The sequence below is a fragment of the Chiroxiphia lanceolata genome, chromosome 20 (genome assembly GCF_009829145.1).
Source record: "Chiroxiphia lanceolata isolate bChiLan1 chromosome 20, bChiLan1.pri, whole genome shotgun sequence".
Lineage (NCBI taxonomy): Eukaryota > Metazoa > Chordata > Aves > Passeriformes > Pipridae > Chiroxiphia > Chiroxiphia lanceolata.
In genome coordinates, this window is record NC_045656.1 from 9,669,840 (window position 1) to 9,695,744 (window position 25,905).

Here is a 25,905-nt window from a genome sequence, read left to right on the forward strand (position 1 = left end):
CCTGAAGCTTGGCTTTGGACAAAGGCCTTGTTTTGTTCCACGAGATACTTCCCTTCTCAAACACTTGGTTAGAAAGTTGCCTTGTGCCTGTAAAGTTCTGAGGGTTTCCTGCTTTCCAGGAAGCTCCCAACCCAGGGATGGATGGGATGGCAGCAGGTTTTCCAGCTGTGGACAAGCCTGGGCAGGTGGAGCTGGCAGGCAGATCTTGGCTGTGCAAGGGAATCTTAGGTGAAGAATTCCATGTAGTCCCGAGTTTTATCCCTCTTAAATCATGCCTCATGAGCATGCAGTGGTGGGGAGGTATTTTATTTTTTTAATACAGAAAATCAGACTTTACAGGATGAAGCTGCTTGAAAGATGCTGTTGGAGCTGCTCTTAATAACATTCACCACTGTTGGTTGCAGATAATTTCTCTGGCTTGCATGCAATGTAAAACTGATCATAAAACTGGCTCATTTTCCTTTGTGTGACAATAATGGGGCTGAATTTAGAACAAATTATAATACACCATTGAAGTCAGAAAACTTAGGCAGTGAACTGGTGCTCACACTGATGTTAACTATAGGTCTGCTTCCCTTCTCTCTTTTCAAGCAAGATTAGATTATTAGATCTCATTTTCCAGTAGTCACATTTCCCCATTATTTGGGTGAAATCATGCATTTAATTTCTTTGTGTCTCTTTATTGGAAAGGTAAATGTAAGGCATACAGAATTCTGGGATTCCTTAAGCTGTTACCTTCCTCTAACACTTCTATTGACTGTTTTTTTTTCCCCCCCTCTGTTCTCACTCAACAGTTACAGACATAGAGCTGAAGAGGCTGAAAGATGCTTTCAAGAGGACTTGTGGCCTCTCCTATTATATGACCCAGCAGTGCTTCATCAGGGAAGTTCTTGGTGATGGAGTCCCTCCAAAAGTTGCTGAGGTGAGCTCTGAACCTGCTCTTTTCCATTTGGGAAGCCAAATGCAGTGGATCACGTGGAGCTGTGGGTGTGCACACACAGATGTGCTTGTACAGGAACTAATTGAATTTCTTTCCATTTTTTCCTGGTTTTTCCCAAGTGTTGACAAAGAGGATGATACCACTGGCTTCTGTAAACAGTTTGGGTTCTGTGGGGGTGTTTCAGGCTTCCCAGGAAAATTTTCAACGTGTGTTAACACCAGGAAATCAAAAGGAGGGATGTGATTTGCCCATGGGTTAAAGCCTCTCTTCAGTATTAATTTCTGAGGGTGTTTTCTGGGCTCTTTGACTGTTGGTAACCCATAAAACTAAACAAAAAAACAATATCAATTGCATGCAACTGATTTGAAATAATTCATGACAAAATTCTCAGCATTTTATATTAGCTTGTACTATTGTATCCCTTTTATGTCAATATTAAGGATTAAATTACTGATTTAGTCACAAATAGAGGTTCTGGGTTTTCACCTGTCTGCTGGCCACTCTGTATTTTATTTTTTAAAAATCTGTCCTTAAAGACACGATTTTGGTGGTGATTCTGTCCTTTAACACTCATCATGGTTATACAGCAGTTCTTGGGTTTCCAGGTGGCGAAATAAAATTAATGGAAGAGTCATAATTGGTTTTTGATGGCGTCTCATCAGAACTCATCTCAAAATTCCACTGCCAATGATGGTACTTGTCAGGCTCAGGCAATGCAGGGTCATATCTGGGAGCTTGAATACTGTAAATTTGGACAAAATTTGGGTTTGATTCTGCTCATACTGAAAAGGGGTGCTTTGTAAACACTGGCTGCAGGATGGGGAGAGGCAGGCAAAGTCATCAGGCAGCTAAAGACCTTGTTCTGGGATTTGAGCCTTTCAGTCATTAAAATAGATCATTTGGAGCCTCAGGTTGCTGGGCTGGCTGCTCTGCATGTTCTGAGTAATAGTTATTCGTGTCTGAGTAGTGATGGGCCTTCAGGAATTTGTTAAATTAAAAGCACAGGAGTCGTGCAGCAGGAACACAGAACAGGGAACTGAAACCAGGGGAACTTTGGTCGCCAGTCTGCATGATTGTCACACACACAAACCATTATTTACATGTTCAGGACAGGAGTGTTCTCCAGAGATCTCTTGGCAAATGGAATTGGGGATAATAATAAAATGAACTGAAGAACTGTGCTGTGTATGTTGTTTAACTGCAGGAGAGCTGGTCAGGTGGGGAGAAGCATGAACAGCTTTGGGTTTTAAATGCAGGGAAATAACGGAATCACCATCTGCAGTTGTGGGCACCTTGATAGTAGAAGTGTTGTGCAGAGGAGGTGGAAGGACAGAATCATGATGATGATGATGATGTTTCAAGAAGACTTTTTTTTTTTTCATAGTTTTCTATTTTAGGCTGAGAAGGAGAGCAGCACTGAGAAAGGAGCTCCTAACTTTGGCCAGTGCAGTCATTCCAGTGACTCATGAGATGATATCTGTTCTAAATACCCACATTATGATTGTGAGGTGGTTTGTGCACAGCATTCAGTGATCCTGACTGAGGAGCTGAGTGTCAGTGCAGCTTCTTCTCCAAATGTGACTCACTGGTTCCCAAGCTGCAGCCCCAGAAAGGCAAAGGAGGAGAGGGATGATGCCAGCAGGGACAAGAGGGACACGTTGAGGGGGCTGCCAGAACAGGAACACACACTTCCCAAGGACTGGGAGAGGAGAGGGGTCAGAAGGATAAAATCAGGAATGATTCCAGGACATTTTATACTCTGGAGAAAGGAGCCGGGAGAACATCTTGAGCATCTCCTCCTGCTCCCTCAGCAGCCTTTACTGGAGCTCATGGGCACAGGGCCAGGGATTGGGACCCAGAGGGAACTGCTTGGATAGGCTGGGGCTGCTTTTGAACAGGAAAGAACCATCTCTTTATACTCTTCATGGAACATAACGTGGGAGACTCAAATCTTACAAAAAAGCATTACTTTGTACCATGTCATTGCCCTGAATTTCACATTGTGAAATGTAAATTGCTCTGATAGCCTGGGTGTGGCTGTTTTAAGTAAAGCTGCAACAGTATTAAGTAATTTTGGAAAATTGCATCATATTTTCATGGTGCACATTGCTACAATTTTCTCAAATAGCACATTGATGTGAAAAATTGTGGAGCCCCTTCTCTAAACATGCACACTAATCTGTCTTATATATTGTTCTGTGACCACTCAGTGTTTATAAACTCTTCCCAAGGAATGGTTAAGCAGCTAAACTCAAAGCAATGCCAGCTGCCTGTGGTCATAATTACATATATTAAATACAGATACACTGGGCATTCTCATAGAATTCCTTTTCTGTGTTTGTATCAGGAGCAGACAATGCCCTGAAATAATACATAGATGTAATATTTGGCATTCAACTGATACCATAACTGAGATGTACAAAGTTCAGCAGAAGTGAGGGGATGTTTTAACTGCATATTTTAAAAAAGCCATGATTCCAGTGTGTAACATAAAGGTAAAATGCCCACATGGGCTGTGTAGCCTTGAAGGCACTCTGTGAAAAAAGAATAATTAGCCATAAAAAGTGTGTAATTCAAGTCTCTGTCGTGAAGCCCATACAATCCCTGTGCCCAAATAAAGCCCAAATTTAGTTTTAATAATTTAGCCCTTCAAGCATTTGGAAAGGGATTAAACTTCAGTAATAGAAGAGGATGAGCTGAGCACCCTGTGGAAATGACTGTGCTCGGGCAGAGCTGTCTGAGAGCAGGAGGAATCTGAGGCTCTGCAGAATGTTTGCTGGAGGATTAAATCCTCCTCTGTTATTGGTCTCATTTACACTGACGTGCCTGCAGACATATTTTAACAGTTTTAAGTGGATAACAGTGGGAAGGGGTTGGATGGGGTGGACCAGGAGAGGATTTTCTGCAGGTTTCTCCAGGGAATCTGCAGAGCAGTGGTACATTTGGTGTAGCCATGCTGAGTTAGGTGTTCCCTTATCTCCTCCTTGCCACCACAGCACTGTGGGGCTTGGCCAGGTCTAACCAGTGCCCTTGACAGCCCAGGACTGGTTTTGTTTGGTCACTCCCAGGCCTGGCTTAGTTTTGCCTCGCAGTGGAAACCACCCCTGTGATAGTGCAGTGACTCACGGCACTCTGGCCGTGCCAGCCTGGCCTTGAGGATTCAGCACTGGGCCTGGGGGGAAAGAGGGGATAGAAAGAGGGATTTGGGGTCCAGGAGCTTTCTTCTTAGTCCAGTTGTGAAGCTCTTGTAGAATCATCAGGTCCTTGAGGAAGCACAGCTCAGTCTGAGCTTTGTCATCAGACATTTCTGACGCTCATTTTCGAGCCTCACACCATCATCCTAAAGAGTCTCAGAGGTGACACGTGCCACCCTCGGCAGGTGTGGAAGTTAGTAGCTGTATAATATATTCTTTGGGAATTTTCACTTGTCTTCTTCTGCCTTTTTAATAGGAAAAGCTGCAGGTTCAGCCCTCCCACTGATGTCACTGCAGCTGCTCACAGACGTTTCCTCTCAGTGCTGCTGGTTTTGTTCCACCTTCACTCAGAGCTGTCTCTGAAAAGTGTCACTTAGTGATTTACATTATTGAAGTGATTAAACTACCAAGGAAGCTAAATTTTCCTTTATTAATACCAAATAGTGGTCAGCAAATGACCTCGAAAGCTCCTGTTTTTAACAATGCAGAAGATTTTATTTTCTCTCACATCCATTTCCAGTGTTCAGCTACTTGTTTTAAGGTAATTAAACCTTTTGTGGCAGCATTTTGTTGTATTTTGGTTTAGAAGTGTAAAAAGGTTCACATGAAATATTGAATCTGTCCACAATAATTCTGAATCTGCTATTGGTATTTGGCTAAATTGTTATGTGAGGAATATTCTCAAGGCTTTGCTGGAGAAAAGTGAAAAAATCAGTACATTGAAAAAACCCCAGTACACATCCTGGTTTTAGTACTGTTTATTTAGATTGTAATTCAGATGCAAGCAAAGTAAACACTGTTTAAAATACAACACTCTTCGTAGTAGGAATTGATCTCTGATCCTTTGTCTTCCCCTCTGAAAAAATCCTATTTAATAAATAAGTTCAGCAAATAGAGGCTGCTGTCCAAACCACGAGCAGTGAGAAATCCCTTTGTTCTGCTCTTTCCCAATAGTTCCTCATCAGCCAGGCTGGATCCTTTCTCCTTATGCTCAGATGCTCCCTGTGATACCTGTAAGAAAATCAATTTATAAGACACACTGAAATAAGAAGTGTAAGAATAACAGATAAGTTCTGGCTGCTTTAAATTCTAATGCCTGCTGGAGATTCCTGTCTTGGGATCCTGATGGAGTGCTGGTGTTTGTAGGAGTAGATTTGGGGTTGCAGGAGGAGCCTGTGTTGGAGGAGCAGTACAGCACATGTATTTTCGTGCCCACTCTGGAGAATTAAAGCCAGGGTGATGAATTGCAACAAGTGAGTTGGTAATTCTTGTTTGCTGGAAGGAGCTGCTGCCTGTCCTAAAACAGCAGAGTGACTTCATGTCTCGTGGATCAGTGTTGAGTCACTGCTCAGGTGCTGATGGGGCACTGAGCCTGCAGCATCCAGGCTTTTCCTGGGAAAGGCTGCAGCCTTTTCCTTGGGAAAGGTGAATTCTTCAGCCCTTCCAGAGCTGTGGCTTTTCCTGGGAAAGTTTTCAGCCTTTCTCTTGGGAAAGGTCAGTTCTTCAGCCTTTCCTCAGCTGGCTTCAGGTGCCGCTCCGTGGATCTTCCATAACTTCTGGATGGAATTCTTGGTCTCCAGTGCTTTCTCTTGGAAGGCAGATGTAAATCCTGCTCTTAGAGCAGGGCACTAGACTGGAGCAATCCCTCCAGCAGCAGCTGCAGTGTTGGGATAGATCAGGCAGAGCTGCTGGAAGGTTGGTTTGTTGGTTTTGGTGTGTCCCACCTTTCTGAAGCAGCAGTTGTTTGTGGCTTACTGGAAGTGCCTCAATGAAACCCCTGATGCTCCAACAATCCCCCTGATGGTTCTGAGACTATCCAAGCCCAGCCTGGAGGAGATTTCATCTTCATTTCCCTGCTAAAGAAGTCTGGGGAAATAACCCCATGAGCAGGCCAGAAGCTGCCTTCACTGGAGGGTTCTGATGTGGTTTTTGATATTGCTCTTCATGGCAAGTACCTGTGTTTCACTGCACCCTGGCAAGGCTGTTTTTATAGGTACTAGAAGAGCTACAAAAATGTAACAATTAATATTTGAAGCCTGCTTAGGTGACTGGCAGGAGACAAGCCTAAAACCCACATTAGATGGAGCCTCAGTCTAAGCTGTTGCTGTTACTTCTGCCCTCTGTGTTTGCCCTGGCTTTGGTTTTAACTTCTCTGGTTTCCTCTCCTAGGTTATCTACTGTTCATTTGGAGGAATATCCAAAGGGCTGCACTTCAATAACTTGATAGTTGGATTAGTTCTACTCACAAGAGGCAGAGAGGAAGAGAAAACAAAATGTAAGTGGTGTAACTTTTAGCAGCAACAACAAGATTGTGGGTAGGGAGTGTAAATACACTTCTGGAAAGCAAACAGGAATTGTGGTCCCTATTCCTGTATGTAACCAGGGCATACATTTTCCAATAAAGACAGGATCTTTTAAACATTTTTAACTGTGTTTTTTGAAATTCAGTGCATTTTTGTTTCTATAATCACCAAAATGAAATATTTGCTGTCATCTAAGTGTTGGGATCCTCCAGAAAGCCTGGGGATCTCTGGCTGTGGGCAGGGGAAGGAGGATGGCCTTGATAATTTTCAAAACAAATGAAAGCATCTGCCTGCTGACTTGTGTTGTTTTGTCTTCTTTGTTAATCTGACTTGATAGTATTTATTTTGCTTTTGATTACAAAGGTAAAAGAGAATGGACATCTTGACCTGAACTTTGTTTTGAGCTCTGCTGGAACTGGATCAACCAGAGTTTTTATTCCTTTAGTCCTTGCACAGCCTTTGGCATTCCCAGCCCATTGTAAACTTAAAATCTGACCAATGTCACTGCCATAGTTGTTGACACACATCTCTGTTTCCTCAGATATTTTCAGTCTCTTCTCCAATGAATCTGGGAGTTATGTTGTCCGTGATGAGATGGAGAAGATGCTGCATGTGGTTGATGGGAAGGTCCCAGAGTCACTCAAGAAATGTTTCTCGGAGGTATCTCATCCAGCTTTTCCCCTACTGCATTTCCAAGAAAATAAAAATTACCTTAAGTAGTTTCCTTTTCTTGCTCCTGCACATATGGGAGCAAATTGACCTTGTTTAAATTGGGTAAAAGCTCCCAGTTTTTGCTGTTGTAATATTAGAGGTATTTTGTGGCTGTGAATAGCAGTTTGGTTATATAAATGCAGGCATTCTCCCTGCTCCTGTACTTACTGTGCTGCTCTGAAAGATACCATTTCCCAAGGGTAATCATGTTATCAGGTACATTTAAATACTAATATTGCTAGTGGGAACTTACTCATTAGTGTGGCCATTTTATTGCAATTAGGGGAGAAATCTGGAACATGGATCTGAGAGGGAAGAAAATCTGCATCCTGGATTTAAAAATGCCTGCCAGCAGTGGGTGCTTAAAAATAACAGTTTTATAGTATTACTGTTGTCTCACTGTTCCTACCAGGAGCTACAACATTTATTTATGCTTCGGGTTGTTTGAGAGATGTGATCTTTATGAGGCTTTGCTGCAGTCCTGCTCCAAAACAGGGGATTGGTGCTTGTAGATATTCACAGATGATTCTTAGACACCAGAGATCCCGATGACTTGTCAGCTTTTGTGCTTTGGTGGCTTTGTTTGTTATCAGAGGGCTAAGATCAGCAAAATCTAGACATGACTGTACATTCCACTGCCAAAGGGATTGACCACGAGCTTTATTTGTGGCTACCAGATCACTTAATTACCTCAGATTTTCTTGTCCTCACTGAAGATAACTTTGGTTCTGGGCTTTGCCTGAGCCAGGCTCGTTGGATCTGGCCCTGGGATCGTGCTGGATTTGTAGGCAGTGATGACATTCCTCAGTCTTGGCTGGAATCACAGCTCAGATGGACACTGCAGTCCAGCTTTGGGCCTGACCCACGCTGGTATTTCCTATTTATAATTTCCCAGCAGTGCATGGTGTGATGAATTGCCCCCTACAAGTTTAACTGCACGCTGTCCAAGAAATCCAGAAATACTTCATGAAGGCTTGCAGGAAGAGGAGTATCAGCCTGGCTTCAGAGCATTTTTCTGCTCAAGAAGATGCTGCATATTGATTATTCTTTTCTGATGAAAATAACCCACTCAGCAGGATTTACTGGGCTGATAATCACCCTCAGCCAGTGCTGGAGAGTGAGAAGGTTTAATGCTCCTGCTCTGGGCCTGCCTTCCTGCCATAGGGAGGGTGAACTGATGCTTTCAAGGATGGTGTTTAAAGGTGCTTCAGCTCTTCAGAATTATTGCATGTGCTCAGCTAGAAGTAGAAGCTTTAAAATAAATCAGAGTTTTCCTTTTGTTTCTGAAATACAGGGAAGAAATTCAGGCATACCTGTTTTGCTCCGGTCCCATCATGGCTCAGCTGTAAACATTACTTGCTTCAAATGTGGGTTTTTTTCCTCCTATCCCAAGTTTTTCTGTCCCTTTTCCTTGTCCTTTTCCCTAATCCACTGGAACAATTGGAGTGTGACACAGGTCTTGCTGTGTTTACAGAGAACAGTGCAAAATTAGAGGGCAAGAGTGGAGCAGGTAGTGAGAAAATGATCTTGTCTCTTGATCCAGACTGTTAGAGAAATTAAAGAATAATAAATTAAAGAAACTGTGAGGGTGGGGAGGCCCTGGGTTGCCCAGAGAAGCTGTGGCTGCCCAGTCCCTGCAAGTGTCCAAGGCCAGGTTGGAACAAGGAAGGAGTGGAACTGGATGGGCTTTAAGGTCCCTTCCAACCCAAACCATTCTGGGATTTGTTGGAGGAAAATGTAACAGTCTTTAGTGTAGGGAAAAGAGGCATGAAAAGAGTGAGTGTCTGGACCTGGAACAGTGGGAATATGCAGCAAATGTTGGGCAGTGCTGGTGGAGAACCCCTGGAGCAGCCTGGCCAAGGGGTGCTGGATGTTCAGCTGTCTGCAGTTGGCAGTTGCAGACAGTCCGTGGCCAAATGTGAGTTGTTGGATTCTGTAGAGATGTAATTCAGTGAAGTTTAATGGGCTGTGATATGAGGGGAGTTTAAATAATCAATGACTTGAAACCTCTGCCACTTTGCAGCCCCCTGTTTATTTCCCCTGGAGATTGGAATCTCCATATAATGAGTTTGTCTACTGATAATGGGTTTGCTTTCATTTGAGTTAGTTGTGTAGGTTCTGGAGAAATGAGGCTGCTGATCCCGATGGTTTCACGGGCACAGCTTGGAAAGGATTCAACTAAATGGTTTAAACAGCCTCTCCAGCACTGAAATTCTGTCAATGGGCAGTTTTTATGTATTCCTGGAGCTCCATGGGACATCCAGCAGGAGAGACTGAAGGGGGAGATCCTGGGAATGTCACGGTCACACGTGTGCTTCAAAGTGGGTTTTGGCCAGAAAATGGACATGTTACTGCAGTGATTAATCATGGCATTAGTTATTCCCAAATCTCATTTTTCTGTGTTAGGTGCTTGTGTTCCTGCACAGATAGAACAGCATGTTTATGATTTTATAGCAGCTGTTATTTGGCACGTAAGAGCTTTTGCCTGTGATAATAAATTGAAATTCATAAGAATAACCTATTCTGTTTTGATTGTAAGTAACCATTTTTCTTTGAGTCCCTTTAACCTGAGTTTCAGAGGACACAGGTTTCCAAAGGCCACATTGAGTAGGTGTTTGAAGTGCAGAGAGAAGTTCATTTCCCTCCCAGTGCTGCGCTTCAGAAGGAAAGGGGAAAAACAGGCACAGAGCTCCAAAGAGCAAAATCATTTCAGTCCTTAGTTTTCGAGGAGATTGGCCCAATTTTCCTTCCTCCAGCTGGATGGTTCCTGTTTACTGCTGCTGAGAGACAAACAGCTCCCCTTTTCTGCTGTTTCTTGCAGGGTGAGAAGGTGAACTACGAGAAGTTCAGGGTTTGGCTCCTGCACAACAAAGACGCCTTCACGTTCTCGCGGTGGCTGCTCTCGGGGGGCGTCTACGTGACCCTCACTGATGACAGTGACACCCCCACCTTCTACCAGACCCTGGCTGGAGTCACCCACTGTGAGTAAAGGGTGCTGCTTATTCACATCTTCAACAACCTTTCACATTTCAGCTCCTGTTCTGCCACCCTTGGTCATTAAACCTCCCCGCTCGGGGATAAATTCGATTTGTTCTGTGCTGGCCCATGGAAAACATTGTTCTGTCCAAGGACACTGTGGCTCTTAATTTTTAAGAGTTATCAAGGCTGCCATTACAACAATTCTAAGAGAACTTCTACTAGAGGTTTGCTAGGGAGCAGGTTGGGAAAAAAATAAAAATAAAGGTATCTTCTCTTTGACAGTTAATTTTCTGAAGTGGTTTGCCAGTAGTGCTGGTCTTATATTTGGTCTTTGTAGTGGATCATTAAACTATTGAGACAGTTGAGAAAATAATGCTTGCTTCAAAAATAATTGTTACCTCCTCATTTGCTTGGGCAGTAAAATCAGTGGCATTCCTGGCATGTGAGACAGGCAGGGAACTGAGTTAACTACAGAGGAGCCTCCTCAGGATTTGCATTTAGGAATAATCTCCAAAGAACAAGTGCTTCCTTGTGTCTCTATTACTGTAAAAGAAGGAACAGCTGGTTTTTAAATTAAATCTAAAACCAAAAGGCTGATAAATTATAACTGATGCCCAGTTGTAAGCACCCGTTGCAGTAAAGCATCCAAGGGATCCCTGGGATTCCTGGGAGAAGGAGGTTTGTTGTGGAGGTGGCAGGGATTTATCTGGTGCTGTTTTCTGTGCTCTCACAGGTTGCCTTTGTTGGGGTGAGTGTGGCATTTAATCTCTTTAATGAGTGGGTTACTCGAATAAAGTGACATCCAGGTTTTTCTCTTGGTTTTAAAGATGAGCATTAAAATTATTTTCAGACCATCTGAAAGGAAAAAGGCATCAAAAAATCAGAGGTTTATAAACAGGCAATTTATTTGCATTACACAAGAGGCTGCAGGAGACACTGAGGTTCCAGAAGAGCATTGAATATTCTGAGCTCTAAGAGATGAGGCTGAAAACTCCAACCCTCTGAGTTTTGGGGAGTTCAGCCCTGGGCAAGATCTCGAGCTGGATCAGTCTGAGGTGGTCCCTGTCCCCAGCCTGGCCAGGTGTCCTTCAGCCTCAGTGTTCAAAGAAAGCTTTGCCCCAGGCCTCTGGATGGAGCTTAATTTGATTTTGGGGTTTTTATGTTTTGAAATTGAAACTTTCCCAACGGTTTTTACTGTGCTTTTTTTTTTTTCCCCAGAAAGTTTATTTATTCTGAAATTGAGCTTTATAATTAGAAAAATATTAACTTTAAATTTAAGAGCTACTGTTTCCTATTTAATGTTGTTTTCACTTATTCTGGGTTTGATATGCCTGTCACTGTTACATCTGCAGCCAGGCCCTGAACTGTGTTCTCACCTAGATGTGCAAAATACATCATTCAAGAAGGAAATGATCTATAGACTGAAGAGCATAATACTCTACTTTACCCAACCACTCCTCTGTTGTTATGTCAAAAAAAAGTGTTTCTACTTTCAATTTCTAGACTAGTTGATTTTTTTTTCAGCTTTAAACCAAGAATTAGAGCAATTAAGGCTGAAGTGATAATTAAAAACACAGTTAAGGAGACTGGATGAGAAGCTTATTAGGAAAAAAATGAATGAGGGCAAAACCTGTTCTGATTCTTGGAGAAAAGGTGGTTCCCCCCTGTCACATTTGTTTCTCCTGTCGTAGTTACTTTTTCTCCCTTTTCATCTTCTCATCTCAAATTGCTCAACCTTTGTCAGAACAGACTCCCAGTTACTTAATCAGCCTCTGCCTCAGCACATCCACCAGCCCTGAAATCAGCTCCCTCTGCCTCTCTTATCTTGCAATTCCTCATTTTTTAGGGCTGGAAATTCAAGTCATATTTTCCTGTCCTTGCTTTTAATCTCTCTCGGATCGAGGTGCTTTGTAAGAATTTCATCACCCCCCTGTGAACTGCAGGGTCTGACACTGTGACCTGAATTACAGGAGGAAATATTGAGCTTTTCTTGTCCAAGAACCAGGTAGTGTGGTCACTCTCTGACATGTTCTACTGGAGAAGTTAAGAGTTTTAAAGCCTTGGGAAACACGTTTGCAGAATTTTGGGTCCCTCCTGGGTGTTTCAACACAGCTCATGTTCTCAGGGGGAAAAAAATAAACTATTTTCTATACAATTCTATATATTTCTATACAATTCTATATATTTCTATACAATTCTATATATTTCTATACAATTCTATATATTTCTATACAATTCTATATATTTCTATACAATTCTATATATTTCTATACAATTCTATATATTTCTATACAATTCTATATATTTCTATACAATTCTATATATTTCTATACAATTCTATATATTTCTATACAATTCTATATATTTCTATACAATTCTATATATTTCTATACAATTCTATATATTTCTATACAATTCTATATATTTCTATACAATTCTATATATTTCTATACAATTCTATATATTTCTATACAATTCTATATATTTCTATACAATTCTATATATTTCTATACAATTCTATATATTTCTGTACCTTATTCCTATACATTTATTCCTATACATTTATTCCTATACATTTATTCCTATACATTTATTCCTATACATTTATTTCTTTATTTCTATACATTTTTGTATGTTTATTTCTATATTTCTATATATAACTATTTGCTATATATTGCAGCAGATGACTGAGAAATCACATTAATGATTGGTGGAGTTCCCGCTTTCTTTACTGAGAACTTATTGATGTGAGTGGAGTGAAGGTAGAACTGAGGGAAAAATTCAGTTTTTTCCATGAGTAGGGTTAAAAAACTGACAAAATATCTGAGAGTGTTTGAATCTTCAAGTGCATGGGAGGATCTGGGGTGGAGCTTTTCAGTGCATCCCAGAAAACCCCCGTGTGGTTGTTGTGCCCAGAGTTTGGGAAGCCCATGTGACAGCTCTGTTTGGAGCCCCAGAGAAAAGGAAATTTTCCCCAGTTCCCCTGTGATTGGTGACAGTGCAGGAATCTCATCCAGCAGATGCAAGAGTAAGGAAAATATAAGTGCTCGAGCACTTAGGAGTAATTTCAGCCTAATCAGGTCAATCTAAAGAGTGAGAAATTGAGCTCAGGAGTATTTTTAACCCAGCTGAGTGAGTAAAACAGCGAGAGCTGTTGTGACAGTTCCTGTGCTCTGAATGAAGGCTGGGATTTAAGGCTTTTCCCTGGAGAATCGATGCCTGTTGGAAGGACCAGTAAGTGAAATAATGTTTTTGGTAAACTGAGGCAAACACTGTCAGAGAACACAGGGAAAGAGGGAAAGGTTTTAAGGTTTCTTCTGCTGACACTTGCTGGGGCAATCAGGAATTTCCTGGCCCTGGATCAGACCCTCTTCCAGGCCTTCCCTCACTCTGTGCTTCCATCCAACTCCTGGAATAACACATCAGAGACGTGAAGAATTTCCCTGATCAAAACAGTGAAAGTTATTCCCATCGATTTAGTCACAGAGACCATTTTATTGCAAAGCATCAGTGGCTCCATTTAAATTTGCCTAATGAGCCGAGCTAGCGGGGAAACAACGGAATACTAATTTTTCATCTGTAAATAACACTTATTTTGCTCTGCAGATGTATTGAATTATGTTTCTCAACACGTAATTAGGCAAGGAAATTTTAAAGTTGCAGGAAGCTGCCCACACTTGCTGCTTTTAATCAAATTTTGTTCCATCTCACCTAAATCAGAAAGACGAATCTTTCCATTTGAAAGCCGACAAAATAACTTAAGTCTGTCTTGGACCTTTGCTCCTAAAATCCAGTCTCAGAGATATGAGTCTGTCTTTCACTTGAGTACTGACCCATTAGCAGCAGTTTGGATTTTCTCAGTTTCATGGTATGATCATGTACATTTAGATTGATGTGTATAAATGTATATTTAAACCATCCCATTGAAGAGCACTGTGTAAATCCCACGTTACTGTCACACAGACCCAGGTGAGACCTCACTGATTTCCTTCCTTTAGCTGGAAGTATTTTTCCTGCTGCAGTGTAGGTTGGTTGTCTTTTTTTATGTGTCATTTTGGTGTGTCTCAGTGTCATGTCATGGGCTCAGATGCTCAGATTTTCAGTCCTTTTCCATGGGGAAAAGTCCCATTTATCAGAGGGGTTCCCGGTTTCGAACTGACAGAATGTTTAATTTGTACTTCTTTGTTATCCAGTTCTTGTGTCACTGAGTTGTGATTAAATAACATCCCAATTCTCCTTTGAATTGAAGAGACTCTCCTCTGTTGTCAGAAAAATTCATCAAAGTGCTCCTGCTCTTCCTGCCAGCTCCTGCCTACTGAGGGGCAGTTAGGACAGTCTGTAATCAGGATAATAATTCTATTTTAGAACCGACATTTATCACTAATTTAATGTAATGAATGAGAGGAGCCCTGGGTAATCAGACAGGGGGGTGGAAATGGAAGAGTCAGCTTTTGAAGCAAGATTGGAGCTGAATGCTGTGGAATTAGCCTTGTCTGTCAGAGCTGGGTTTGTCAACCTGTGGGCTTTGTGGGAAGCTGGAGATGGGAGAGTAAAAGCAAAGTGAAATGAGGTGATCCCTTCCCTTTGCTCCCTTTAAATGCCTGTCTGGATGTTAAATACGTGTTCTGGAGCTTTTCCACTTCAGCTTGTTGAAACACCATCTCTTAGTCATATCTACCAGGCAATTCTGAAGATTTTAGCTTTATTAAAGGTGCTTTTAAGAGCATCTTTCCTTCTGTGCTGCTTTTTCCAAGTGTGTGAACACTTGTGCTGTGAGAGGAGCTGTGCTGCTCACCCCTCTCCTGTGCTGTTCCCATCTTAAGGCTCTGATAATCCCTGTTCTGCTGGAGAGAAACCTGGAGTGCTGTGTCTGACACACCCAAGGATCTCTCCTGGCCAAGGCTGTAACATTCCCTTCTCCCTGGGTTTGTTTTTCAATTAGGAAAAGCAAAAAAGATGAAAGTGTGACATCAGCCCGGGCCAATAAGTAAAAGCCTCAGCAAGCATCACTTAATCTGCATTTTGCCCCTTGTTATCCTCTTAGTTCCCAGGCTATTTTATGTCTTGCAAAGCAGCTCTGGGTGCCCAGGTCCCAGAGTGTTCTGTGGGTTAATTTTAAAGCCACAAACGAGTGGGTTTAGGCAGAAACAAGAGTTTGTGTCAGGCCTTCAGCTCTGCTGCTGCCTCGCCATGAGGAGCCGCCGGTGGGGACTGGGATCCACCTGGAGATCCTGGGAACCAGCAAAGCAGGCCCAGTCCCAGTGAAAATGTTGGGAATATGGTATGTTTCTGCTGCTGTGAACCAGAGAGGATTGTACCAATAGGTGGGTAAAAATTACTGTGCTGAGATACTTCGTGAGTTCTGGTCCTTGGAAGAATTGTGATAAATGGTGCCTGAAATGAAAACATGCTTGGAAATTTTTGTTCTAAGACAGGGAATTATTCATGGCTTGCTACCTATGGAATATTTAAGGAGGATGGATGTTTCATGGGAATGACATTAAAATGAAGGATGGGGGTTTTTTTTAGTGTTTATCACTGTCATCCCACCTGACTCGATCTGGTCTTAAATTAACCCATTTTTAGTAGATTTGCAGTTCTAGATGCATATTTTGGCTGAAAGTGTTTGCTTGTTCTTCCTTTACAATATGAAGGCTGTGATTTAGGTGTACTTGACATTATCACCCCTCTGATTATATTTGTCTAATTCTTAAAGATTTGAACCACGGAACGCTGTTCATGATTTTACAGACCATGATTTTTACAGATTTACAGGCCTGAAAGGTTTAATGGAAAAGTGAGGAGGGAGACACAAAACAGCAGGTGGGAGTAAACTGGTAGTATATGGTTAAATTACACAGATGTGTAATATCTCCATGGAACCTCAAATGATCATATCATGTATTTAATTAACAAAAATGAAAAAATTACTTGGCCTAGAAAGTTTGTTCTGATGGTTTGGAGTACATTGTATATATGATACATTTTTTTAAGTAATCTGAATGAAAGCCTAGTTCACACTTTTTTTGATGGGATTTGAACAGGCCTGAGGGGGGAAAAAAGGTTATATTTTGAAAAGATAAAATCCTTTATCTATGCAAAACCTCTTTAGAATATGGAGTTTGGTCGTGCACATCAACATGTTTGGGTATTAAGTGCAGTCTGCCTTTCTCATGCTTCATTGAGGTTCAGCAGCAAATATATATTCCCCAAATTGCCAGAGATTTCTTTCAGTTCACATTTATGGAGGAATAGATGGTGCACTGCATATCCTGAGAGTGACTTACAAGATTAGGTGCAAAAATTCTCTCTGGAGAAATCAAATTATGCAACAGCTGCTTTCTCAGCTGCACTTAAACTTCACGTGGGCTGCAATCCAGTAAATCCTCTGGATTTTGTTACCTGAAACTATTGCAGTGGGCTGCAGTTCCTTGGGACTATGAATGAAAAATACTCTTTTGTGACATTTTTACTTGTGTTCAACCTAATCTGTGTAAGGCTGATTAGTACTAAGAATGGTATTTGCTGCTTTGCCAGTTTTACTTTCTGAAATGTTTGTCTTTTCCTCAAAAGTCAGTGCACTGGGGCTGCTGCAGTACAAGTGTAACACTTATGCTAATACTTATCAGCTGTTCCTTTAAAGGTGATTATTTGAAAATTCTTTGCCTTTTAAATGTCCATGTCATTTCAACCACTGCTTGACTGAAATGCTTTCTGATAACCTTTCTTCCTGGAGATTAAAGAACAAGTTCTACCTCTGTAGAAACATCTGTAAAGTACAATTAAAAAAGCAGAATGCAGCTAGGTTCTACTGTAGATATTTGACAATAAAACAGTCTTTCAGTTCTTAATTACTAAAGATAAATATTGCAGGTGCCAGGCAAAGCAGGTTTCTGCAGATTTACCCTTCACCGAGGGCAGGATGAGCTTCCTTGAGGTTTTTGAGTATCCTGGGTGTTGCATCATTTCAGGAACGAAGTGCAGCTCCCACACTTGTTATTCCTCCTTGTTACAAGGTGGATTAAAAGGGAACAAAGTGATTGAGGGAACAAGGGAACAAGAGCACACAAATGCTGCTGTTGTGTTTGCTGCTGAGAGCGGTGACGGGGCTGTGCATCTGCAAATGGCAGTGCAGGTGTTTGGGATGTCACCTCTTGTGAGCTCTCCTGTCCCTGCTGTGACCCCCTGACACCTGGAGAGGTGACAGGACTGAGGAAAAGTGGATTTGATTTGGTAGATTGTCTCCTGTGTTGATACACTGGCTGTTGTGGGGAAGCATGTTGTTAAATCATCAAGGCACGGTGATGGAGACATCCCCTGGGTGCCTTTCTGCATTTCCTTGTGTTTCATAGAACATTCCAGTTCTCCATCACTTGACTGCTCTGCTCACGTCTGTGGCAGCCCTAAGGTATCAGGGCTGTGATGTTTCAAAGAAATAACTATTTCTCTTTCTTGATTTCTAGCAGAATAATGTTCCTTTATTTATTTAAATTATTGCTTCCTTGTGTGTTGGGGACAGACTTGTGGTGATAAGATACGGGGTAATGGATTTAAACTGAGAGAGATGAAGGGGAAATTTTTTGTGATGGAGTTGCCCAGAGAGGTGGTGGATGCCTCATCCATGGAAACATCCCAAACCAGCTGGAATGGGGCTCTGAGAAACCTGATCCAGCAGAAGGTGTCCCTGCAGGGTGACCCTTAAAGGTCCCTTCCAGCCCAAATGACTTTGTGATCACAACAGAACCAGGAGCCAGGAGATGGTGGAGCAGGGAATTGATCCAGCTGGGAAGGAGGGGGAGAGGAGAAAGGAAATCAGTTTTTCTTCTGGGTCAGCTCTTAAGTCACTGTGTAAGTGCAGCAGCTGGAAACGATGCTCTGGGGGTGCTGAGCCCACCCTGGGGGTGCTGAGCCCGCCCTGGGGGTGCTGTATTTCCTTGTATTTCATGGAACATTCCAGTTCTCCATCACTCAGCCCTCCCTGGGGATGCTCAGCTCTCCCTGGGGGTGGCAGGCAGGGCTTGGGATGGGTCACCTTGATGTGCCCCCAGAGCTGCACCCCTGGGTCTGGCTGTGACTGCACAGAGCACAGGGGATGTGTTTGCACTGATGTCACTTTTCTGGCTAAAAATACCTCACAGGAAGATGCAAACCCCTTCCACTCCAACTCCTTACATTTGACTCAGATTTTCCCCAACTTTCTGCAGCTGAGGGTGAGGTGTTGTGTAGGTTTTGATGCATCAAATGGTGTGCTGGGTATTACAACTTATTGTGAATCACCTAAGTTACTACTCTAAGTAAACTAATAACAGAAACAGGATAAGAAAGCAATAAAATTTCAATTTGACACATAACTTTTTTGGGGGGGAGCTCTTCTTTTCTTAAGCCTTACAGGATTATTATTGTTTCTCTAGACTAAACCAGGCCAAATAGCTCAAGTTAAACCTATTAGAAAGCTGGCGTGGATTTAAGGGCTCAGAACCATCTGGGAATGAGATCACACGTAGTGGTGCTTAATATAGACAGCTTTGTCATTACACATCTATTTGAGCACCAATTAATTTGCACTGACCTAAAGCAGTGTTGTGACACACTTGCATATGTAAAAAGGTTAAAAGTATTGTTGAGCAGAAACTTAATCTTGTTATATATATATATATTTATATATTTAATTTCAAGGATCAAGCATAAGACCAGCATTTGTGTATGAGGTTTGGAAAGAAAGCACAAGTCCTTCCTCTGGCTAATTTTATTTACTCTTGTTTAGCACCTTGTTTTGCTAATTGGTTTTGGGGTTTGGTTTTTCCCCCTCCCTCTTTAAATTGCCTTATGAGTTCCTCTGCATAAAGTGTCTTGTGGGTTTGTGTAATCACTCCCTAATGTTGAGTGGGATTCTAAATGATTCTATAGTATAAATAATAATGTGAAACAAACTTTTATATTTGGGGAAAAATGCTGAATAGTGTTAAAATGCTGCATTAAAATTTAGCCTTGTTACTGTATTAGAGGGCTAAAAATTTCAACAGGAATTGAACCAAGTACCACATTATTTTCAAAAGTGCTACTTTACTCTTTTTTTGAGGGTTTAAATACTGGATACTTTGGGAAAATAAGATATTGCACTTATAAACTACCTGTTCAAGAAACAGGTGAAAAAGAAGAGGCTGCAGGAACCTTTAGCAGAGGGAAAAGCTCATTTCTGTATCTCCAAACACTTGTGATGGTGCTAGTGATGCTGAACTCCTTGTTGGGGAGGAGGTAAGAAGGTTCTGCAGATAAAAAAGGTAAAATTTGATTTCTTTTTGTTGGTTGTGCAGTGGAAGAGTCCGACATCATCGACCTGGAGAAGCGCTACTGGCTGCTGAAGGCTCAGTCGAGAACGGGACGCTTTGACTTAGAAACATTTGCCCCCTTGGTTTCCCCTCCCATTCATCCATCTCTGAGTGAAGGTATGGAATGGGATCAGGAGTGTGAGGAGGACACACAAAATCCTGACAGATGTTACGGCTTCAAAATGGGCCTGTTCTAAAATGGCTTTTAGGCTTCGATGACACGATCGTTCCGCTGGGTCCTGACTCTTGGGAAGTGGGAAATGGTGCCTGAGAAATCCCTGTTTGTTGGGAAATCTGGAATGATGAGGGAAGTGATGTTTCATCCTTAGGAGTTGTCAGGAAATACATCAAAATTTATGTGTGAGTTGCCCTGTAGCTGCTTAAAATTTTTCACTGGGTTCCTTAAGACTCTGTCACGACAAACTGAGTGAGAGACCCTTCCCCAACAGTGCAAGTTAAGGAGGATTTAATTCAGGACACTCACTCAGTGTTGTTATTTCTATTAATAACCCAACTGGTCTGTCCAGTTGAAGCCACTCTGGTAAGAGCTGGAGGTTGCAGTTGTGCAATTGCCATTCCCTGCAGCACATCAGGACATTCAGGAACGTTCCACTTGTACCCAGGTTTTTTGTCTGCAGTCCAGGAGTGGCAATTTTTTTGCCACCAAATGCTTGGCTTTACTGACAAGCAAGTAGAAAATGGGAAATTCATCTGCAGTGGATGCAAACTGTTAAAAAAATCAGAGCTTATGTCCAATTCCATAGGGGTTGATCCCCATAAGCTTTTGTTCCTAAGTGTGTTTTATCTGTTTAGTGATATAAATTTCCACAGCTGCTGTGGGGAAGCTTGAATGGTTTCTGGTCATTCTATGGCTTCTGTGGAGTCACTGCTGCTAAAAAAAAATAACATGGGATAAAAAAGGTTATAAGTGCTGAATGAATGGAATTGATAAGTCCTTTGAAGGCTGGTAACTAAAGCTCCTGAGGGCCAAATTTGCAGTGAAATTCAGTGATTTCCATAGGAATTTCTGCCAGGCACATTGGAAAAGTGAAGGCATTTGGCATCTGAGACTGTTTTGTCCCTTAGCCTTTGGGAAAAGGCCTGTCCTGACCATGCTGGTTCAGATGTTCCCTGTAAATCAGAATTCCTGATTCCCTCCCCAGCCCTGCCTTGACCAGCGATCTGATTCACCTTGAAACGGTCTTAGTGCTGCTTAATTGTCTTTATTACACTTAATAAGAATAAATTACAAGTGTTTGTACTTCTCCTTGCCAATGTTACCCATTAACCCCTCCTGGAAATGCTGAGTGGGACTGTCAGGTGCTGTAACAGGAGATGCTTTTGTGGTTTGCAGGTTTGTTTAATGCTTTTGATGAAAACCGAGACAATCACATAGATTTTAAAGAAATTTCCTGTGGGCTCTCAGCATGTTGCAGGGGACCCTTGGCAGAAAGACAGAAGTGTAAGTATGCAAAATGTTAACTGTTAATTTTAGAGGAGCTTTTCAGTTTGAGGTTTAGTTGTTTTCACATTCTGAGAGGTTTTTTTCCCGCTGAACAAATGTGTGTCTGGGAAAGGTTGACAGACTCTGGAAGTTAAAAAAATTACAGGAATTTTAAATATCAAGGTTTCCTTTTATAAAGGATGATTAAGCCTAATTCTGTGTATTTTATAACTTACCAGTAGTTTCATATAAATTATCAAACTGGGAAAAAAACGTATTTCTGAAGTTCTTTTGTAGTGTTCTGCATCATGATGCAGAAGTGTGTATCTCAATATAGAAAGTGCAAACACTTTACCTGCTCATTATATATAATATAAACCAAATGTCCTATTTGATTGTCTTGTGCTAAACCAGCATGTTGTGGCTTTTCACTGCCCAGTCCTCAGCTGGCTCCCTGCAAGGTTCTGGTGTTTTGGAGACACTTTTTGTTCCCTCCTTTCCCAAAGCCATATTGCTGCAACTCAAAAGCCATCACTCCCTGGAAGTTTCTGGATGCACATATGTTCCCTGCTCTGTCACAGCAGAGGATTGCAGGGATCTAGATGGCAGTTTATTAAACACAGCTGCTCCACTTCCTCCCCACCACACACAGATCCTGCCTCATCACCACTGCCAGCACTAAATCAGCTTCTTGTGACTCTGCAAGAGGTAGAAAAAGAGAGTTGTTGAGTGGCTCTAAGTCATTTCTTCCCCTCTCAGTTTGCTTCAAGGTGTTTGACGTGGACAGGGACGGGGTGTTGTCCCGCACGGAGCTGAGGGACATGGTGGTGGCTCTGCTGGAGGTGTGGAAGGATAATCGCACGGATAAAATACCCGTGAGTTGGGCTTGGGTTCTTATTCCTCCCCTTTCTTAAAGCCATCCTTCCAAAGCTGGAGGGGGAACATTGAACAGGCTGCCCTGAGCTCCCTGATCTGGGGAAGGTGGATAACTGGGTGTGCCTTGCCTTGCACAGCTCTGACCTGCCCAAAGCAGAATAATTTCATTATTATATTTCTTCTTTCCCATAAAGAAACCTCAGCTGTGGAAGCCCTCAGTTCTGAATTACATACTTATCATCAGCATCTCTTGTAGTTACATTTTTATTCTGAATTCAGCTCCAGAGAGTGCTGGGAGACTCTAACTCTGGTTTCCTGTCCTTCTGTTTAAGGAGCTGGACATGAGTTTGGCTGAGATCGTAGAAGATATTTTGCATACCCATGATAACACAAAGGTAGGAATTTGCTGTTCTTTCCTTGTCACTTTTACACCCCTGTATCTTCAGTTTATTTGTAAGGAAGTTAAAACCTTTCTTTAGAGCAGAGATGGGTCAATAAAAGAATCTCTTTTGAGAAATGTCACTTTTCCATTAAAATTTACCACGTTGTTCTGTGAGAGGTTTGAATTTTATAAGCCATTTTTATATATGAAACTCACCCAAAAATACATAACCAGATGAAATGAATTTGAAGCCTGCACTGTGCATCACTAACACCAGTTTTAAATCTGATGCTTGCCTGGAGAAACTGTTCTTTTTGTTCATGTTAAAAATGATCTTTGGAAAAAGAGCATAAGTTTAACTTCTATTTTATACTGTATAAAGACACATTATCCTCCTGTGCTGGAATGTGCCTTTGTGAAACTATGGAGGGATCTGTCATTACACACAACCAAAAGTCTTTTTAGTTTATATTGTGCTTTAGAGTGAACTGGGTGTAAATCTTTAATTATGTCCTTGCTTTTTGGGGGAGAGGAGATTTGGAGTTATCACCCTTGAACAACAGAGTTGTTTCCATTATTTCATCCTTTGCTCCACTAATTGGGAAAAGTGTCTGGAAACTATAAATAATTTATGAAAAACTGTAAAGAATGCCTAGAAATGCTTAATTAATTGTTTGAGTAGTTGTTTTGCTGGCTTGGGCTCCAACAAAGTGGTGGGCAGATATTTTATTGCAATTCTTTAATTGCCAAAGCAGTGGAATATGTGGCTTCTCTCTCTTTTCATCCTTTGAGGTTTTTATTGTTTACTTTTTTAAAAAAAAGGTAGTTTGTAAGCAAGTGTCCAGCAGTCTTGATTCCACAAAGAGTTAAAAAAAATGACTTAAGTCTTCAGAATATCTTTCCTAGTTGCATCATCAGTGGAGTGCTGGAAAGAGCTGATGGTGCAGTAATTACATAAATTATTTAACCTCTTTTCGTGTGTTAGCTTTGACCTGGGTGAACTCTGGAGAAAATGGGCTGTAAGAGCAGGCAGAGTAACTGCCACTGCTGGAAAATTGGCTATGAATTATATTACCATATAAAAAATCAGATTGATCCCACCCCTGGATGGTTGGAAAGCAGGAGTGACACCGGTCAGTGTTTCACTGCTCTGACTGGGTGGGTGGTTCACAATTGATGGGACTTGTGTTGTTAGGGGAGATCATAAACACTGCATGATCCAAACTGGTTTTTCCCACCCCCCAGAGGGAGATGGTGGGGGTCTGAATGGATGCAGGGGGTGACTGTAAAATCTGAGTGAATGAGCAGAGGTTACAGCTCATCCTCTCAAGGCTTTTGGGTTCTCTGGGTTGGGTTTTTTATGCTAAAACTGGATTTTTCTTCTTTCATCGGATCAGATTTTATCATCCAAGTGGTAGATGCTAGTTTTTATCAAATTTGTACAATAAAAGTCTTGTCTTGTGTGAGACATTTAATAGAACTCAATGGTTTGATGGTTTTTCCTTCCCCTTCCCTCCTCCTCCCTCTCAGCTCGGACACCTCACTCTGGAGGACTACCAGATCTGGAGTGTGAAGAGTTCTCTTGCCAATGAGTTTTTAAATCTGCTTTTTCAGGTATGTTTACTGGAAATTTCAGCTTGACAGTGCTGGTAATGATCTCCTGAGCTTTCTACATGGCCGTGAATTGCAGGCTCAGCACTTGTGTCAACGAGGGGCTGTGGCTTTGCAGCTGAGTTGCCCTGACAGAGGATTCTCAGCTTGGTTATTTGTCCCTTTCAGTGGGTGGAGATGCCTGAAGCACAGGTTGTTAAAGTGAACCTGGTGTAGTGTTTGAAAAATGGAATTCCAGGTGTATCAGCAGGTGTATTTTCCATCAGACAAAGGCTGACTTCTCAAAGGGGTTTTGTGGCCAATCTTCGCCAAGGAGGTGACTCAGGGAAGGAGAAAAATCTCTCACTCTCCTTCCTTTTAGATTTTACAACCAGTTTCCCTTTCCATTTCCAGTTTCCACTTCCATTTCCAGTTTCCACTTCCATTTCCAGTTTCCACTTCCATTTCCAGTTTCCACTTCCATTTCCAGTTTCCACTTCCATTTCCAGTTTCCACTTCCATTTCCAGTTTCCACTTCCATTTCCAGTTTCCACTTTCTGCTCAGGCCCTCTGAGGTGCCTCTCACTGCTTCCTTAATGAGGCAGCCCTTGGAAGCTGTGGTATCATATCACTGCTCTGTTGCAGCAGCTGAGGATTAAGTATGTGCTGAATTTGGTTTTAATTGAGCTTGAATTGGATTTCTCTAAATCCTTAAAAGCCATATTTTAGCTCTGGCTCACTTTATGCAGGGGGAAAAGAAAAAAAACCAAAGAGTATTTTCATGCACTGCAGTTTGTTCCTTGCCTGTTTTCTGTAGAGGCTGATACTTGGAGTTTCAATAATGATAATAATAATCCTAATTTAGGATTCACCTAAATTCACCTCCAGCTCTGTTTGAGAGTCTCAGTTCTTCCAGAGAAGGCCAAGGAGAACCAGTGGGCTTCACTCCCATCTTCCCAGTGATTCTCAAACAGTAACAGGGTCAGATTGTAGCAGAAAAATACTTAATCAGAGAGAAACTGTGTGGTTTGGGCTTCTTTTTTTAATAAAGTAATGGTGAAAAGCTACCTGAATAGCACATGCTGATTCTCCTGCTTGTGACCCAGGACTCCTTTATAAATTGCATTTTGAATGACACTTTTCCAAGAACTTTAGGGCAGCTAAACTGAGTGAGAGTATTCTGAGGCCACAGCTGGAAAGAATAACCCCAGAAAGTTCTTCAGATTCTTTTTATCTCTGATTGCATCAGGTTTTGCTTACATTGCAACCTTCTCAAGAAGGACTACCTTTATTTTTGACCTGTCTAGCCTGAAATATCCCATCATAACTGAGTATTGATGAACTAACAAATATCTCTGCAATATTGAACCTGTAATAAATCTGTCCTGGTGCTGATTGCACATCCCCAGTGTCACACACTGCTCACTGGGAGCCTCATTTACAGTATTTTTTTTTTTAAATTCCTGGCACAGTTTTGCTGTATTTTGATTTCAGGTTTTCATTTTAATTTTTATTTTTTTGCCAGCTGTGTCACGTGAGGCACAGGGAGGGCAGAGCCTGCCATTGATTTGTCTGGGCATTTGAGCTGTGTCTCATCCGCAGACAAAAGCCAAATATTCTGAGTGCAGCATCTTGGAAAGCTTGTCAACAAATTGCTTTGTTTGCAGAGGGGTTGGTTTCTCTGAAGAATCTCCTATTAGCTGGGTGTTGGATGAATTTAGAAGGGAACAGCAGGACCAGCTGTGTTGTGGGTGCTGGAAAATCTGTTGCTTTCCCCCCCAGCTAATGACCTTTGCTTCATTCAGAATGTGAAATGGTTCACTCTCCCTGCAATATAAATTTAAATAAGATATTTTATGAAGAAATCTCCAGATGAGATGCAAATTGATGGCCTCAAATAGACATAAGACTGTAAATCATGGTATGAGGAGCAAAACTTGGGACTGTCCTCTCCTGGGAATAAAACCCCACCCAGGAGATGGTACTTTTTCTCCTGTGTTTGGTTCAAAACTAAAAAGTCCTAGATATAACCACTTCTCCCCATTTTTCCCCTCTCCATTTTGTTTTAACCTTTAGTTTACTCTCTTCCAACAGCTTCTGCTCTCCCAGTTCCTCATTCCCTCTCTCCAGTCCATCCAGGCATCTTAATTTGTGTGT

At 41.8% G+C, this 25,905-nt stretch overlaps 1 protein-coding gene across 5 annotated transcripts in view; it reads left to right on the forward strand.

Annotated features, from left to right (window-relative positions):
- USP32 (ubiquitin specific peptidase 32) overlaps positions 1-25,905 on the forward strand; it is a 67,536-nt gene that overhangs the window by 19,595 nt on the left and 22,036 nt on the right. For all 5 annotated transcript variants that reach the window (XM_032707193.1, XM_032707195.1, XM_032707196.1 and 2 more), the window contains exons 2-10: positions 795-922; positions 6,304-6,409; positions 6,979-7,097; positions 9,970-10,129; positions 19,442-19,573; positions 20,811-20,918; positions 21,660-21,775; positions 22,109-22,171; positions 23,689-23,772. In XM_032707193.1, coding sequence (XP_032563084.1) covers positions 795-922; positions 6,304-6,409; positions 6,979-7,097; positions 9,970-10,129; positions 19,442-19,573; positions 20,811-20,918; positions 21,660-21,775; positions 22,109-22,171; positions 23,689-23,772 — 1,016 coding nt within the window. The remainder of the gene's footprint in view (positions 1-794; positions 923-6,303; positions 6,410-6,978; positions 7,098-9,969; positions 10,130-19,441; positions 19,574-20,810; positions 20,919-21,659; positions 21,776-22,108; positions 22,172-23,688; positions 23,773-25,905) is intronic.